The sequence below is a fragment of the Bemisia tabaci genome, chromosome 3 (assembly GCF_918797505.1).
Source record: "Bemisia tabaci chromosome 3, PGI_BMITA_v3".
NCBI classification, from domain to species: Eukaryota; Metazoa; Arthropoda; class Insecta; order Hemiptera; family Aleyrodidae; genus Bemisia; species Bemisia tabaci.
In genome coordinates, this window is record NC_092795.1 from 50,975,746 (window position 1) to 50,994,111 (window position 18,366).

The following is an 18,366-nucleotide window of genomic DNA, read 5'->3' on the forward strand; positions in this document are numbered from 1 at the left end:
AATTTATTTCCGCTTTTGATAATCAACTCGTCGTTGTGTCACGAAAGAATATGTACCTCCATTTCAATGTTGCCACATTTCCCCGCGTAAATTACCCTTTAACCAGGAGTATTTTGGGAATTTCTAATTGAAATTTTCACCGATTTTCCTTCTGATCTCATGCAAAAATCAGACAAACTTTTCAACAAAAATTGCGTCTGGTAACAATTCTTGCAAAAAAATGAATTGTTTTGAGTCAATGGGCCTTTTAACACGCAAAAGACCGGGTAACATTCGCACGAAAATCACGTTGAGCACGGCCAAAAAAGTACCGAAATACATTTCCTCAGCGCGCAATCTGCGTAGATTGTAACGAGCTTGCACCTTGCATAGCCAAAATATGTATGCAAATATGTATGCATTTGGACCGCGCTAAGCAGAAAGGAACCAAGCCACATCAACTATTGCAAAATTTAATTGGGGGGGGATTTAATTTTTTACATGAACACGGTTGTGCGGATTTTTGTGCAAATTTCAGAAGAATTTTCCGCATAGCACGAAGCGAATTCCTTTAAATTTTCAAAGGAATCCTCACAAACTTTCTCATGTAAAAAATAAATTGCCCAGTTGAATTTTGCAATAGCTGTTGTGGCTTGGTTCCTTTCTGCTGAATGCGGTCCATTCAAGATGAACTCATTGTTAAACCAGGAAATTATAATGGTTCCATATTCGAAATAATCTCATTCAGTGTATCTAAATATATGAAGTCGAACTTCTATATACGTTTAAATTTTCTACCCCTCACCACCACCATGCATTGTTATATTTTCCTCGAATCGCCGCAAATATTGACTACCGCCAACGTTTAAAATTGACATTGAGTAAGGTCACGGCAAAGAAAGCGTGTGCGCATGAGAACTCCTCTCCTGCGGAGATCTCTGACTCTTGCAATTACAGCAAATAAACTCACAGTAATATTTCCGAAACTTCGAAAGTTTTCCAATTCTTTAAATCTTTTTATCAGTGCGGGTATCGAATGAAAATAATTCCTCCTATTCAATCCCATAAAAATAAAATAATAAATCAGCGTGGCATTAAAGCTGTCACATACGCGCAGCGGCAAACATCTCTCACTCGCTCTTGAAGAGGAGTGTAGGTCAAATATTATCGATTACCTTAGCGCACGGCGCTACGTCCCTTAAGATTCGCTCAACTGCGCATACCCCGCGTGTGCTGTTTTCATCCCTTCGTCGCGGTTCAGCTTGTTTTCCCTCATGAATTAAGCGGCAAACTCTTCGAATCTCGTGTTATTCCAGGCGAGATAAACCCCTTTCATTCCTTTAAAAGTGTTGTATATAAGTTCATCAAAAATTTCGTTCCTCAAAAAGTTTATTAAGCGGAGATTCAAGTGGAAAATGGACGATTTGAACAAAACGGCAGAGGACGACGACAAAGATCTGCGGAAAAAAGTAAGTTTCCCCAACAGATTTCCTCTCTCGAGGTTTGAAAACTCGATCCTAAAGGTTTACCGTACACTCCTCATTCAACCCAAACATGTTCTGCTTCATGAAAAACTCTCCGAGTATAACATCTTTAGATAACGCAGAACGTAGTTATCAGCATATTTTTGCACATGCGTAGCTGTGGATTTACCTACGCGTAGTGGATGCTTCGAGAGCAGAGAATCATAAACTAGTACTTGATAGAAAAATTGCACGAGACTTTGCAATTTTAAAAGTTTACATGCCTTCTCTCTCTTTAAGGAAACTCGCTGATTATAAATTATAGTATGAACTATGATCTCTGACTTATTTAATACACCAGACAGATGAACTCACCACTCCTGTTCCGTAAGCTATCTAATTCAAAGGGGGGATTGAGAAATTGGCTTTTACATATTATTCGTAAGACAGGAACATTTTATCGGTTTGTAAAGAAATTTATATATAGTTTGCGGCAAATAGCTCGCACAGCACATATTATAATCTGCCGGTGCAAGACCAAATATGAGTTTGAAATCTCTGCAGCGTTGCGCTCTTACTTGGTCCCACCTCGAAGGAGTGTCAGATGAGTTTGGTTCTTGACATCAATATAATATTAATTTTAATAAACTTTTAAATTAAAACCTCAAGTGGCACAGCGCAATGAAAATATCGGTATAAAATTGCAATACCTTCACCATGAGATCGCAATATTTTTACAAATATATAATTTTTAAAAATACATTTGCGAATAAATGCAGATTTCGGAGGATCAACAACATGTGTGCCATGTTTCAGGGAGATAGGCAATTTGGAATGGAATGAAAATTTGAAACTTATTTCAATTTCAGGGCATTAAATGCCAATATGAAGTGTTCCTTCAATCAGTAGATAGGCAACATACACCGCACTCCGTAGAAGTAGAAATGATTTCACAATCCAATTGTAATATTAAAAAATCAGTGCTACTTGGGTCATTTCGTAAAACAAGCACACGAGATTTTTGACCTGAGCCTGAATTCGCTTTGTCATTCTAAAATTAGAGGAAAATCTAAAAAACAAATTGTATGATTTGACGCATCTGACTATCCAAATAAGCATTTTCAATATTTGTCGTCATTTCTTGAAGGAGTGAAATAATAGTATTTGACCCAAGTAAAAATAATAACTAGTCTATATTAATTATTGCTAACTTATTGATTTGTTTTTTTGTTTCAGAATAAGGGGACCAAGCTCCCGGTATTCGGTTTCAAAGAGCACAATGGCAAATCCGGGTTACCGATTCCCGTCAGCCATACTGCTCCCAAAAATATTCGTCCAGTCTCCGCTTCTCAAAGACCACTAACTCCGAAATTCCGCAAAAAACACGTCGTCCAGCCACAAGCAGATATCATCAGGAAAACTCCTGAGAATGCAACATTAAATCGGTGAGTAATTTGCCTCATCTATGCCTCAGAGGAAAAAAATACTAGGACAAATTAAACTTTTTTTATTTGACTTGTGAAGCTCTCAATATAACTAGGAGGCTTTAGAAAAAAAATATTTAGATATTCATTCAGAAAAAACCATCCATTTCAGAACCTGCGAAACCTTCTATTTCAGAAGAGTATTTTTTAATGGATTAACTTTATTGATATTTTCCACCGATTAAAAAAAGAGAGAAAGAGATATTTGATTTGTGAGAATATAGATGTGAAAACAAATCTTATCACGAATTATTGAGGAATTTTCAATTTATCTATGAAATCATTTATTGATTATTATTTCATCAAATTGAAAGCAATGTTTAGCCAACCTGAAAAAAGTTTGACTTTGTGTAAGGGAAAAATTAGATTTCCCCAAGATTTTTCGCCAAAGTTAGACTTTGCATTTATCAAGTATCCAATATCTGAAAACGAATTCCCTTTTCAGATTCGGATTTCAAAGTAACGCACAAGTTGGTCCTGCACACAAAGCAACAGAGTCGAAGAAAATCAGTGACGATGGATCAGTTAGAGTCAAGATTAATAATTTAACGGTAAGTATTTCGAATTTCATAATGAACTAATGGCTGAACTAGGAACTTTTTACGGATAGGGCAGAAGAGCACCTTTTAAGGGGGCAGGGGCACTAAGAGACAACTTACCAAGGGTTATCCGTCCGACTCTCTTAGCCTTAGAAGGATTTGGGCGATTTCCCTGCCTTCAAAGAGGGTCCTGGAGTCTCAGAAACAATGTTGTGCTGATCTCACCGAAAAATTGATCCTATAGACCAACAGACAAGGTACAACTTTAAGCATTATAAAGCATGTCTCTTATCGAAATTGTATATAAAACACGATTCGAGCAACGGAAATTATTGAATCAACTCTTAACAACGTTTTTAGTTTACATTAGTTACAAGAATTAGCTTAATTAGGAGTTAGCGGCAGTAATTTTTGCTGCGCTAATCATGTTTTGCGTGAAATTTTGGTTAGGCATTATGTATCAAAATGTTTAAATTAGTATTTTGTCTACTGGTCCATTACAAGAGATGTGAGAGTGCCAACTCCCAAAGAGACTATTTTAGAAGTAAATACTCCCAATTTTGAGCGTTTGGTTGCGCGTAACACCACGCTGCAGCACAGTAAAAGCACAAAATATGAAAGAAAAAATTAAAATGCTTTGGAAATCATTTAATTTGATACGGAACCACCTTCATATTCGCAAAACACACATTATATTTCCCTTCAATACATATTTTTTTTTTTCATCAATATAAATGATAATAATTAATGAAGAATGTGCAAACATTTCAAAATCATGGGTTGAAAAACGCCGACTCCGCGAGTTTAAATATTAGAGCCTGATATAGATCGGAGCGGAGCGGCGCGCGTGCTGCCAGCGCCGAGTTCACATTCGCGCCTACAAACCTAAGGGGATACTTCACGCATGGCGCAATGCGTGAAGTATCCCCATATCCCCTTTGTAGGCGCCAGTGCGCGTTCTGCGCTGCAGCTGTCAGCATGCCGCGCCGCGCCGTGTCAAGGCGCCTCAAGCTACTATTTCACATAAGAGGTGTTGCACATAATTAAACGGACCCTATAGCATTTCAACCTAATATTAACACCGACATATTGAGTATGCCGTAAAAAAGATTTTATTTTGAATCAAAAATAAAATCGCTGAATGAAAGCGGGTCTCTGCTTGATGTAAATTACTTTTTTTATATAAACATCCTATCTTCTTTTAACAAGCATTATTTTCTATATTGATTGAAAGGGAAATCTTTTCTGCGGTAAATTTGAGAGATTAGGTACTGTGGCGACTAAGTGTCGCAGAGCGCTAAAGAGCGCTGTGAAAGGGACTGATACTGCCGTGCTAAGGAAGAACGCCGTATGAACATTCGAGAGTTGCCAAATTTCCACCTATTAATTGTTTATTTTTTAGGACAGTTATGGATATTTTTCCTTGACATTTTCAGGAACTTTAGGTGAAATAGAGAACAAAATTATACCTGAAAAATTGGGAGTAAAACTTTTATAAGTTTACAAGAAAATTCGTATTTTATCCAAGGAAACTTGGCCACGCCTGGAGGCTCATACGGCGTTTTTCCTCAGCACGGCAACATAAACTGGAAAAAAAAACACATTGGATCTAGAGTCCAGACTCTTGAAAACATTGACAAGAAAAAGGATTCTTGATTCAATCAGATTTAAGCTTAGATCAAAAGGAAATCCGCTCAAATTAAGAGGCTTGGTTCTTGATTTAAGCTTAAATCTGGTTGAATCAAGAGTACTTTTTCTTGCCGATGTTTTTAAGAGTCTGGACTCTAGATCCAATGTGTTTTTTTTCCAGTGTATGTGGGCAAAATGACGTGATCATTGAAAGTTGTTTCATCTTTCAATGTATGTTTTTTGTTTTGGCAGACACCTACAGGAGCAATGGTGACGACAAGTAAGTTCCGGGAGACCCATTTTCAGTCGGACTACTTCAGCCCGGGAGTTCGGTGTAGCACGCCGAGCGTCGTTAAAACAGCGGTCAAAACTAGCGTGACGGCGGCCCCGGCCAAAGTGACATTGCACTCGAGTCACTTGCCCAGGCCGCAGCTCCCGATCAAGCTGAGCCGACCCAACAGCGCCACCCTTATCGCACCGTCCGTGAATCACGGGAGTCCCAAGTATGCCAAAACTGTCGCCAACAATGAGGCCAAAGCTCGCTCCAGAAGCTGCCCGGTAAGTCAACCCCAACAGGAATTCTGCCGTGATAGCGGAGAGAGCAGTTAGGGCAAAACTGAAGTTTTGAGAAAACGGGTTATTACGAGGGTCACATTCGAGGGTCAGAGACCCATTCTGGAAATAGTTGTTTACCATTAACGGCATGTCAGATCGCATTCAATTTGAATGTAGGCAACACGAGCTCCCACGTGATCGAACAATGGTATGGCCATGAAACGGCACGCTCACTCAGGCACTCACACATACGAGCTTTTTAACAAACAGATAGAGGTTACTTTAACATCATGCCAGTTTGCCTTCAATTTGCAGCGTAGGCAACACGAGTTCCTACGTGATTTATTAATCAAATTCATCAAATTATTCATTTTTTTACGGGAGAACGGTTATATAGATTTTTTCGAAAATTTTAGGAGATTTTCTTTGTCGCCTGAAGCAAATTTTCTGAAAATTTCCATAGGAGTCCGTACAACCGTTTTCTTAGAGGGGGAAATCGATGAAATTTGGCAAATGATAGTGTGGCTTGGTTCTTTTCGCGTTCTTTAGCGCGGTCCATTTGAATGGTATTAAAACCAGTTAAAGTGTAAATCTGTATTCAAAACTGTCTTAAAAATAAGTGTCAATTTACCATTGACTTTAAAGGGGGGGGGGGGAGGACGAGTACCTACAATAATTGAAAGAGAAAAATTTAGATAGAATGAGGATATTAAAATGAGAATCTTCTAGATTTTCAGGCTTCTAAATTGGAATCTCGCGCGAAGAAAAATGAACAAACTCATCATATTTGTATCAATTTGCCAGCAAGGAAGGCTTTGCTTATGGAAAAACTTGCTTAGGCGATATACTTGCTGTATGAGAATAATATTTTGTCCATTCTTTAATCCCGATATTTATTTTAACGGTTCCCTCCCTAATTTTAATAAATCTCGGTCAAATTGGTTTTACGTATCTTTAAAGTATTCAATGTTTTTAAATTTTTCACACTTTATCCTAATTCTATTTCTTTCTATCCAAAGCTGACAGCTATCGTCTGTTTTAGGTCATAGTTTCAGTAATAAAAATTTCTTCGCCATTGTATACGGACTATTTCTCTCTAATAGAATATCTGAAAGTATATGTTCAATTTTTGAACTTATGCCGAGTTTTTACCAACGTGTATGGTAATTACTGTCTATAGAAAACAAGACCGATGGACAAGAAGACCAACAACAACCAAAATCGATTTGAAATGAGTACAGTGAGGGACGGACTTGAGGTCACGGAGATGATTCCATTACCAGGTTTTCGAAATTGGCCCACCAATTCAGCTGCTCCAATCAAGCAAAATCAAGATCAAAGGTAATTTTCATTTTTTCGTGTAAAATATTATGCGCTGTAGTATACACACAGGTATTGTTAAAAACTCCGCGCATTTTTTTTTGATTGAGTTGAATAATGCATTTTTCATTGGATCCCATTGTACTAAAATTTACCACTGAACAATGAGATTCATCAATAGTGCATGGTTTGGAAACTGTACCTCCTTGATACGTTGCAACAAATGGATAACACTAAGATGATTGATTTTCTATCATTTTTCACTTTAATCATTTATGAATGGCATGCCTTGACCTCTAAGTATTCCATATAAGAACGTTATGCTTTCGGATTCTGGAGTCATGCCTTTACGTATAGAAAGAAAAGGTTTTTAATTCGGGTACGACTTTTTTCAGGATGCTTTATTGCATTTTGTATGGCCTTGCTCAAAAAGTAACATACTTCATAAAAGTTTGAATGTTCCTCGATGAAACATAATAAAACTATTAAATATAAGTTTACACCATAAGATGACATGAATTATAAGAATACCATCGGAAGAGATATTATCATGTCTTCCAAAATTATGGGCACTACTATTAATCAGAGACAAATGTTTTAATTACTTCCACCAAAATTGCACTCGAATGAGTAAAAATATCTCAAAGCCAGTGACCATTTAAAGTTTTGGAAATAAAAAAATATCCTTATTCTTCAAATGCTTCTCTCCATGCAGAGATGATTTGTCAGCTAATATGAAAGTTTTCTGAATTTGTCATAAACAAAAGACCTTAGTACTAAAAAGCGATTGAGTGCGTTACAGTTCTGGACGCAATTCAAATTTCGGCCTCTTCATCGTCACCCCCAAAGTTTTCTTCCCGTTGCAGTGTTACTTCCCTTTATCGAAAATTCCTCAGGGCCAAATAAAGGACATTATGGATTTAAGCCAATTAAACTAATTTGATTTATTCCAGGTCGCTCATAAATAAACGGGCAGAGACAAATAATTTCGAGTTCAGCAGTTCATCGGACGAGGAAGACTCTACAACCCATGGAGAGGAGAAAATGAGCAGGTGAGTTCCACATGATTCTATATTAGGACTCGTTATGATACAAAAAGTAGCCAGAGACAAAAAGAGATCCTCTACTAGCCTCTTCGCGACGGGTGGAAACTTATTTTTGGGGATTCGACACTTCCTCGTGGACAACTATAAGGCAATAACAATCATTGACTTTTTTTTCGGATGTTGACCCACCTACTAGGTGAATGATGAGCTTCGGGTAACGTAATAGGCCAAACAAGTTCGACAAACTTCAGTTTGTCTGCGGAACGAGATAATCAACGCGCTGTTGAACATCCACTATACGTTAGTTGTTGAAAATTAGAGTCTCAAAAGGAAAAGTTGCCACCATTGCCAAGATACCAATCGGGAGTATCTTAGCGTTTCTGAAAGTGGGTAAAGCTCTAATTAAAAACACCGGTATGCGCTCAATCGACCCAGCATGCGATACGACTAGCCTCCAAGCGAAGCTAGAGACGAATCCAGCAATTTGACAACACCGGATTCCCTACTTTTAAATCTATGTTAAATAATCGATTCTTGCCGGAGCACCTGGCCCCTCCAACAATCGATACATTTCTATGGGTTTAAATGGAGAAAAACAATGTTGCCAATTTGCTGGATCCGCGGATCAGCGAAGTGGAACACGTCCGCAGTCGATGGAAGCTGTGTTCACCTTCAAATTTTTTCGTGTATACAGTCACAGGAGTTGATACAGTTGCGTACACAAAAATTCAGATCCGTGCAATTGATTTTGGAACACGGCTTTGTAAACCACGATTAATTGTTTCAGGGACTTGATGCGGAACGAGAAAAGTGGCATGTCCCTCGCACTATTAGGATGTGATCAGTGGAACGAAGGCGAGTGTGAGGGAGAAGCCATGGCGACGGACTTGTTACCGGAGGGCGCCACCCCTGATGACATCGGAGACAAATCAGGTATGAGCTCTTATTATTCAGCGTGACAAAAAGACTGACATGATAATTCTATTTTTTCAGTTGCACGTAGCGTAAAATGCATCAGCCCTTGCCGCTGAATTTCTTGAAAAGTGGGGCAATTCATTGACAGTTTAGCTTGTCTTTTTAATTTTTATTTTTATTTTATTTTTTTTATATTTTTTATGGCTATCAGACTAATGAACTTAAAGAAGGGATGTCTCTGATATACTGCGGTGGCGTGGCGTGCTTTGCGATATATCGATTGATCTGCTATTTGAACCTATGGAAAAGGATCGATAAACAGCATGTTCGCAACGAACACATTAGAAGAAACTACATTGAAAGAAAACTATACAAAAATGAATAAAAGAGGGAAAAAACCATGAAGCACGCAATCTATGGTTTTAACCCTTTCCTACATCGATATCTTAGAATTAAATACTTCCAATTTTGAGCGTTTAGTTGCGCGTAAACCACGCTGCAGCACAGTAAAAGCACAAAATATAAAAGAAAAAATTAAAGTGCTTTGGAGATCATTCAATTTGATACGGAACTACCTTCATATTCACAAAACACACATTATATTTTCCTTTAATACATACTTTTTTTTTCATCAATATAAATGATAATAATCCATGAAGAGTGTGCAAACATTTCAAAATCAAGAGTTGAAAAACGCTGACTCCGCGAGTTTAAATATTAGAGCCTAATATAGATCGGAGCGGAGCGGCGCGCGTGCTGCCAGCGCCAAGTCCACATTCGCGCCTACAAACCTAAGGGGATACTTCACGCATGGCGCAATGCGTGAAGTATCCCCTTAGGTTTGTAGGCGCCAGTGCGCGTCCTGCGCTGCAGCTGGCAGCATGCCGCGCCGTGCCAAGGCGCCTCAAGCTACTATTTCAACATAAGAGGTGTTGCACATAATTAAACGGATTTTATAGCGCTTCAGCCTAATATTAATACCAACATATTGAGTATGCCGTAAAAAAGATTTTATTTTGAATCAAAAATGAAATCGCTGAATGAAAGCGGGTTTCTGCTTGATGTAAATTACTTTTTTTTATAAACACCTATCTCTTTAAACAAGCATTCATGTCGCTAAGATTGCAAATCTTTCTTGCAAATCTAACTGACCACAAACAGACTCTTTACTGACAATAAAATAAATAAAGGAGAACACCTTATCATTTATAGTCTTCCTAGATTCCCATCTCTTGCAAAACAACTTGCATCAACCTAGCAACATTAATCCCTTGCACGTTTTGAAAATGCAAACATGGTGTGCACTTTTAATGCTGACAGCAAGGTTTTTTTTTTCAGTTATACCAGGAATCGATCAGCCCTTGAGGTCAGTCCTTCTGACGATTGAGGACCAAGCGTTTGCTGTCTTGGCTGCTTTGAACTCCACTGAACTTATCGAAGATGAGCAATCACCAGAGGACTTAATGAGCATCTCACCTCCCCTCTCTGAGGCCAACGACCTTCCGTCTTCCAAACCAACAAGTGAGTTTTTTCCTCAGTACAAACCAATGGTGATCTTAACCACTTGTTTATTACTTCAACTAATTTTTTTGAACCCTACCACCTAATGCGACCGAAAAAAAAAAAAAAAAAAAAAAAACTTATCTCGGTAAAGCCACAGCGGATTTTAAAATGTTTTAGTTTGCCTGCGATAGAAAATAAAATAAAAAATAGACAGTGAAAAACTTGCAACGTCGCAATTGAGGTATGAATGTTTTTAACTCCCCGTTGATGATGAGAAAATGTGTAACTGCGCACGCGCTAGTGTTTGATTTCAGCGGTAGGTAATCGTGATCTCCTGCCATCGAGTCGAAACGACAAGTCGAAGGCGCTCTGAGCAACTATTCCACCACAGAGGTATTGCACAGTATCAGACGAAATTGAAGGCGCACTGCCGTATGTAAATTGACTGTTATCGTTTACCACTGTGCAGAGGCCAACCGATCCGGTGATATGCTGCTCCCGTTCGATCGATTATAGTGAAACTTGATATCAACGGGTATCCTTGGATGGGAAACTCGAATTGGACGTTTTTCTGCTAAACGAAACCAAACTCTATAGGGGGAAGAAGGGGAATGCGAGTTGGATCGGCGGGTGCTGCGGACCACGGAGCTCATTCCGTCCTGTGCTTACAATGATATTCCATGGCGATTGGTTCCGTTTGACAGAAACACGTCCAATTTTTAAATTCGAAAATTTAAGGTGGCGAATAATGTGGCCTGAAATGTTATCTCGACTTCTTATCAATCGCTTATAGCGAAGCTCGGTACCGGGAGGTATTTTTTGACAGGAAACTCGAATTTTTAATCCAATTTTTATAATTCGAAAATTCAAGATGGCGGATGTGGTCTAAAATCTCTATCTAGGGTTTTTTTTAGGTAACTCGAATTACTAGTCCAATTTTTAAAATTCGAAAATTCAAGACGGCGGACGTGGTCTAAAATCTCTACCTAGGGTTTTTGTTATAAGTACCTCGAATTTTTAGTCCAATTTTTAAAATTCGAAAATTCAAGATGGCGGATGTGGCCTAGCATCTCTATTTCGGCTCATTTTCAATCGATTTTAATGAACTTAGAACTACATCAAATGGTATTAATAAAATATTTATACAGCTCACATAGTAATAAAAATCCGAACTTCTTTAGAATAGTATAATATGATTACAGGTCTGGACCTGGACAAAGCAGCCAAGTCTGCGGCGGGCGCGGGCCGGCTCGGGGAGCGGGAGCCCGTGCACGCCGACCCACCCCTCGCACTCGCTGTCCATCTGCTCGGACGAGCGGGACTACTTCGACGACGAGATCGCCGACCAGCCGGGCCTCGTCTTCGACGACGACACCGAGCCCATCTCCGTCTCCGCGGGCCCCCTGTCTTCCGCCGCCACCGACGAGCCCCCCACCACGGTCCTCGACAACCCGGCCCCGGCCCCCGCCGTCACACAACCCCCCACCTCCAACAGGAATGGCATCCTCACCCAGGAAAACCTAGGTAAGCACCATATAGAATAATAAATAGCTTCGCTATTTTAATATCATCCCCATACTTGAAACAGATTATGAAACATACTGCGAAATCAGCTCTCTAAGCACTCTCAAATGAAACGATAAAAAAAATTTGCGTGCAAATTCTCCATTAGCGGAGCAGGAAGATTCTCTTTCTAGTAGGGAGCGTGCCCCCCCCCCCCCCATTTGCCTGAAAAAAGGAGGGAGAAAAAGAGAAAAGAAAGAAGGAAGGAACGGAGGAAAAAGCAAGGGAGGACTAGTTAATTAGTAAACTTTAAATTTTTAGAATAAAGATCTAATTTGGTCATTCCATCAGTATAATTGACAAACTTTTTGTTTAGTTATTCATCTATATTTAGAGATTTTTTTTCACTAACAATTCAAACCTTTTTTGCAGCACAAAGTTACGTATGCCATCTCCTGAACATGAGCACGAATCAGTGTCAATCATCCATGTATACGTCTTCGCCATGTGAAAGCATAGCTTCTGATGATCTTGTCCTTGACTTCAACCGGAATGACTCTAGTGTCTCTCTCGAGCTTGATAATGATTCTCGGTAAGTTATGTCTCCTGTTCAAGGCATCATTAGACAATCTATGAGCGTAAATAGGAAGTTTTCAATAGCTCCCAAAGCGACAGTTTGCGAGTAGGTATTGCTGGCAAAACTGCCGTGTCTGTTGCTGTATCATGCCGCATGCCGCAGGAGGATTTAACGTTGTCGAGGTTAGCGAAGCGCCTTCATTTTATCTGGTATACTTCACGCACATCCATAGAGCAGGAATAGTTGCGTGTTCAGGCGTCACCCTTTTATGTTATACGCATACGCAGTTGTCGGCTCGGGTATCAGCCTTGGTTTAATAGGCTCTGAACGTAATCACATAGGGAAATAGGGAAAGGAAAACAGGGAAAATAAGGGAATGAATGACAGATATATGTAGGAGCGACCGTGGAAGACAAGACAGGCTCAGCTCTTCGTTATGCGTCTGTTTTAAACATAACACAATTCCTCCACTTTTCCTGTAACCAGGTCCGGATTTACCTACTTGCCGCCCATGGGCTGCTTGTATTTTGCCGCTCCCTTCTCATTCGTTTCGAAACATCAATAAAAACCATCAAGTGAACGTGCCAAAGGGGGAGGGAAGGGATGCATAGGACGCGTTCACTCGCGTTGGGTACATTTTTGCGAAAGCCCTGTCAACACTACTAGCAAAAGTTCACGGAACTTTGCGCGAAAGTTAAGTTCCGTAAACCTATCTCTGTGTGAACAAGGCCTTCCATTTGTAAGAAATGAACGTAAAAATTATGCAAGAACAAACATAAATGTGGTTTAATAATTTTAACTTCCGCCGCAGCGCCGCACTGACCGCACTGTGCTTGCCGTAATGCGTGAAGTATTCCTGCAGTCTTGTAGGCGCTATGCATTCCACGTCGACCGCCGCGCCGCGCCGCTGAACGCACTGTGTTTGACGCAATGCGTGAAGTATCCATGCAGTCTTGTAGGTGCTAATATGTGTCACATGCCAACCGCCATCAAACAAAGCGTGACAATCTTTCGCGAAAACAAGGGAATGGTTGTTGGAATGTTGAATAGAGTTTTTAATAAGAATGTTAAAGATGCAGTCAATGAAGTGCAAGGATATAAATCGTCACAATTCTAACATGAGCGCGTATCTGACTTTCCACTTGAGCCTTTTTCACCTATAAATCCATGATTTCTAGGGCTTATGGGAAAATCGAGACTCGCCTTTAGGTCAGAGGAGGTCAGAGGTCAAATGATCTCATTCCCTGAGGTATCGAGTCGGAGGCTACTTATTGATCTCAAAATATGAGAAAAGAAGTACGATACTGCCTCATTTTTAGATACTTTACTTTTGACGGCACAATCATCGAAAATTGTACAAAAATTGTTGAAAATACATTCGTTTCTTAAAAGATTATGAAATGAAAGAAACCTGTGATATGATTTGCACTGTTTAATTTTATCACCCGGTTTCTAATATTTTCCTTTTATGCAGGTTGGCAAACAGTCATAGGACTTCGAACTGCACATTGCATTCCAATTTTGTCAGTGGGAGCCTCTCTCCATGCTCAGCAATTTCTTCCAGCCCTTTCAGATCATCAAGAAATGTGAGTAGAAGTTTAAAGAGATTTTTCACTGTCTCAAAGAGCTGTATTTAAAGTATTTATTCGTTGATAGTTACGGAAAATGTTAAAAAAAGTTAAAAACAGAACACCTGTCCATGAACTAAAACCCTTTTACTCTTGATATTTTCACACCGATGGCCAAAAAGTGGAACCACGTATACCTCTGTTCGCGATGTTGCAGACTTCTTGTCATACTTTAGTTTTTCTTCGGAAAATAATTCAACCTATTTTCTTGAAAACTACCTTGATTTTTCTTCTGTGCAAGCGGAATACTCTATCAATTCAAGCTAAACAGTTGACTTGTTCTCTCGTGTAAAGGATAAAATAGGAGCAGAAATTTTGAAACATCGCAATAAAGATGCGTGGTTTTACACTTAGACCATCGATATGAAATGGAACTGCACAATATTCTGAGTTCTATTCGAACTAAGTATTTTGTCAATTTTAAGACCGAGCATGAGTAAAGAATTTAAAATTATCTTAATTGTCCTCGAAAAGTAAAATTTGTTTAAACCAACACAGCGCCCAGCTAATTTCTCATAAACAAGTAATCAAATGAAAAACCAAAAACTGTCATTTTTCGTCAATCTCACATGATGCGGTGTCAGATTAGGCGATTAGGCGAATGACCCTAGGACTAAGTAACTGTACTTCAATTTGCAATTATGAACTACAATTTCTGACTAATTTGTAAAAGCGCTTATCTGCACAGGGATACTAATGGCAGATAGGTTGTTTCTAAAGTGAGCTGAAAATTATTGCAGCTCCTAGTTATAGAATGTGGTCCAACTGAAACGAAATTTCAACAAACTCCCCACGCACTTGCCGCTAATTTAATTTGAGGCTAAAAAATGGGGAGGAGTACATCATACACAAATACGTAACACATTATGATAGGTAAATATATTTATTGGATGAAATTGATATTTTGTACTATTTGATTTTTCATTTTATTTTGTCTAGAGCAACATAAATTCACCGTTTGACAACTCATTTAGCGACTCTGGCATCCGGTTGGATCAGAACACTTATCAACATCTTTTTCAAGACATTGTTAGTATTAAAACACTGCTCTTAAGACTCAAGAGAGTTTTAAATCAGGTGCGTAAATCACATATTCATCTTTTAATTTCTTGCCGAAGCGTTGGTATCATAAATCCAAATTTCGTAAAAAAAAAAATTATTTTAATTTCTTGCCGCAGGCCTTTGTATCATAAATCAAAATTTCGTAAAATATTTCCCTATTTGACTCCCGCTTTCTCAATCAATTCTCCTGATGAACAAAACAACCAACAAACTGATCCATTACCTAGAGAAACTAAAGAAGCAGAGCCAAGACAGAGCTGTGAGTTTGAAAGATTGTTGAAAAAGAAAGAGGTTCACGAGCAAGATACATTCGTTAAGGTTATCTTAAAAGGGTAAATCTAAATCGAATACCTTTTAATCTGTTTGGATATTCATTCGTTGAGTTCATAAAAGCAGCATTTGATACATTTAAAAATACTGAAAACAAAACAATTTCCCTATATTGAGGAAAAGGAAGAAAAACACAGAATAATGAATAACCGATACCGCCATTCTATCTCCCCGTAATCCCATCTTTGGAACACGAGAATGAGAAAATAATGAAAAGTCGAATCGCCCGTGTGATTTCCTCTATTGAAATAGTCAAATTTTTTTCTGTTTTTTCAGAATGAGCTTCAAATTAACCTGTCAAATCCAAGTATCAAATATTACGATTCAGAAGAGCAAGATCAACTGATGGACCTTAAAAGACAGGTGAGTTTGAAAATTGATAGAAGAATAAAATGAAACCCTTTCTGGTAAAGCAACAGATTTATAATATTGGCTGATACATTCTCTACTCGCCTTCAAATCGCCGCATATGCAACATTACTTACACTAGAGTTAAAATAGTTGCGTGTATATAGATTACGTAGATGTCAGCCACTGGAGGAAGACTTACCATCGATTTTTATGTATCATTTTTTATGATCTTTGTTCATCCTTCAATTTAAAAATTATATGTTTGCAAGTATTTTCAAATAAGTCGATCGATCAGCAAGAACGTGTACGTTATTGGAAATTAATTCGCATTTCAGGTAAGAGTAGCGAGAAAAGTATCAAGGTGGTATCTGACGAAGTGAGAAAAATGGCCTGCAAATTGTATCTTGCGGATATGAAAATTTGATTTTTTCTGTTCATAACTCGGAAAAATTTTATTTTATTTCAACATATTTTCGGTTTCATCTTCATCGAAAGTCCGGATAGAGGTAACTTTCGTTTATCTTCTCACAATCTGAAAGACAAAACATTACTTAATCTCTTTCTTCTTTGCAGCTCATCCTACTGCAGCAAGAAATGGAGGAGAAGAATCGGAAGATTTGCATTCTGGAGACTCAAATTGAGAGGTACAGCGAGAAAAACTTGAACGCCTCCATTGACCTATCATCGCTGGAAAAATCTACATCCGCTACACAAACGGAGCGAATCAAAACTTAAAAGATCCGCATACGTCAACAACACACAGTTCACTTCTAAAATTGTGAGCAAATTCTTCCCCCCAAACCCATGTAATAATCCTGCAATTCCAATGAAATGTATTTGACAGTTACCAATTGATCTCTGGCTATGAATTATAGGCTAGTGGATCTATTATCATGCAATAAATACATTTTATGTGCGCTCAATCAAGAATTCAATGAATAATACCATGAGTCTCATTTTCACCGTCACCAGGGAGCGTGTCTATAAAAATAACCATCCTATCGCTGGAGATGGGTTGAAGCAGGTTGGTTGTAATTATCCACCTTGCTTGTACAGGGTGTCCTAGACTACCTGTACCAGGCTTTTTTCTCAGTTGCTTTAGGTTGGCAGAGATGAAAATCGGCGGGAATGAATAGGGAACTGATATTGAATCCCAGGAAATCCATGCTTATACCTTAAAACTTGTCTGCTGATTTTGTCACTCTCTTACATGAGTCTCTTTGGATAATTATCACCAAAGGCAATTACCTATTCCAATTTTGTTAGCTGTGCGGACGATGACGTTTTCAAATTGCATTAGGTAATTGATTAATTATTGTTGAGAATGTAGCTTTACCCTATGAATTTAGATGCGCTCAGAACCAAAATTCAAGGAGAGGAGGTGTATTGCAACTTCTTTAAAGTTCTGTGGATTTTCAAATGAAAAAACTCCAATCGTTTCAGAAAATAAATATTGAAATTCGCAGCTAATTACAACTTTCCACATTATTTTTCGGTAACAAGAGCGCATACCCATTAATTGCCTGAGGCGAGAAATATTCATTAGTAACAGCCGATAATATCCGTTTTTGCGGGACAGAATTTCAATTCCCGAAAACTCGCAAATCAAACAAAAGTAGTTTTTGGCAGTCATGTACTTATCTCTAAGTATGTTTATAAAATTTTATAATTAAATAGCATCATTCACCCAATATAATTATCATTTGTTGTGAGATACTCGATAGCTGAGAAAAATATTAAAAGACTGAAAATATTATAAGCATACACTTTAGGTAAGTAAGTAAAAAATAATTAAGGAATTAAGAGTAAGTTTGTATACCTATTTCAAAAAGAAACCATGATTATTATAACCAAATTATTAATCTATACTGTTTCTTTTACTTGCGTGTCAAATAAAATTAAACATAGATACCTACTTACTATAGTGTTGCATTAAAAAAAGAATTGTACAGTAGGAGTAGGCTATACATTGTTGAAACTTTAAACATCTGAGGGTAATTGACACAAAGGAAGTTATAAAGTATCAAATAAGACCGTGTGATTTGTCGTAAAAAAAAGAAAAAAAAAATGTAAGAATTGTTTGTAATAATAGCTACTCGAGGTTTCATACTAGTGAACTTATATTATTCTTCAAACATTCATTTTCAAACCGATAGAGAAATAATAAGTGGCATGATTTTACCTTCCTGAAGCGTGTTGTCTTTTTCATTTTTCCTTCTCCCTGATCCCATACAAAACTTGTGAAAAAAATTTACTTTCAGAGTCTAAAAAATCCTTGAAAAAATGACGTACATAGTTGTATTCTTTATTTCTCTGTCTTAATGCATCTGCACAGACCTCAAACAACAGGCGTCCGATATAGTAAGTAGCACAACATGAACTGCGAATATTTTAAAAACACTGGAGAAGCAACTTTAGCGTTGGAACTTACACTGTAGGTCTGAGCCCTAAAGTACTGTACTTACCTCGAATGAGGCAAACT

At 38.2% G+C, this 18,366-nt stretch overlaps 1 protein-coding gene across 2 annotated transcripts; it reads left to right on the forward strand.

The window, feature by feature from the left end:
• The first annotated feature begins 998 nt into the window (after positions 1–998).
• Positions 999–15,182, forward strand: LOC109030653 (uncharacterized). Of its 2 annotated transcripts, XM_019041724.2 has the most exons (12): positions 1,005–1,448; positions 2,679–2,887; positions 3,372–3,477; positions 5,347–5,652; positions 6,830–6,990; positions 7,923–8,021; positions 8,803–8,948; positions 10,269–10,451; positions 11,636–11,957; positions 12,369–12,528; positions 13,988–14,099; positions 15,081–15,182. In XM_019041724.2, the coding sequence occupies exons 1-10, from the start codon at positions 1,395–1,397 to the stop codon at positions 12,445–12,447; spliced, it is 1,665 nt and encodes a 554-aa protein (XP_018897269.2). In that variant the 5' UTR covers positions 1,005–1,394; the 3' UTR covers positions 12,448–12,528; positions 13,988–14,099; positions 15,081–15,182. The 2 variants fall into 2 exon arrangements, with proteins under 2 accessions (XP_072154617.1, XP_018897269.2); XM_072298516.1 differs by lacking the exons at positions 12,369–12,528; positions 13,988–14,099; positions 15,081–15,182 and having other exon boundaries at positions 999–1,448; positions 11,615–11,755.
• The last annotated feature ends 3,184 nt before the right edge of the window (positions 15,183–18,366 follow it).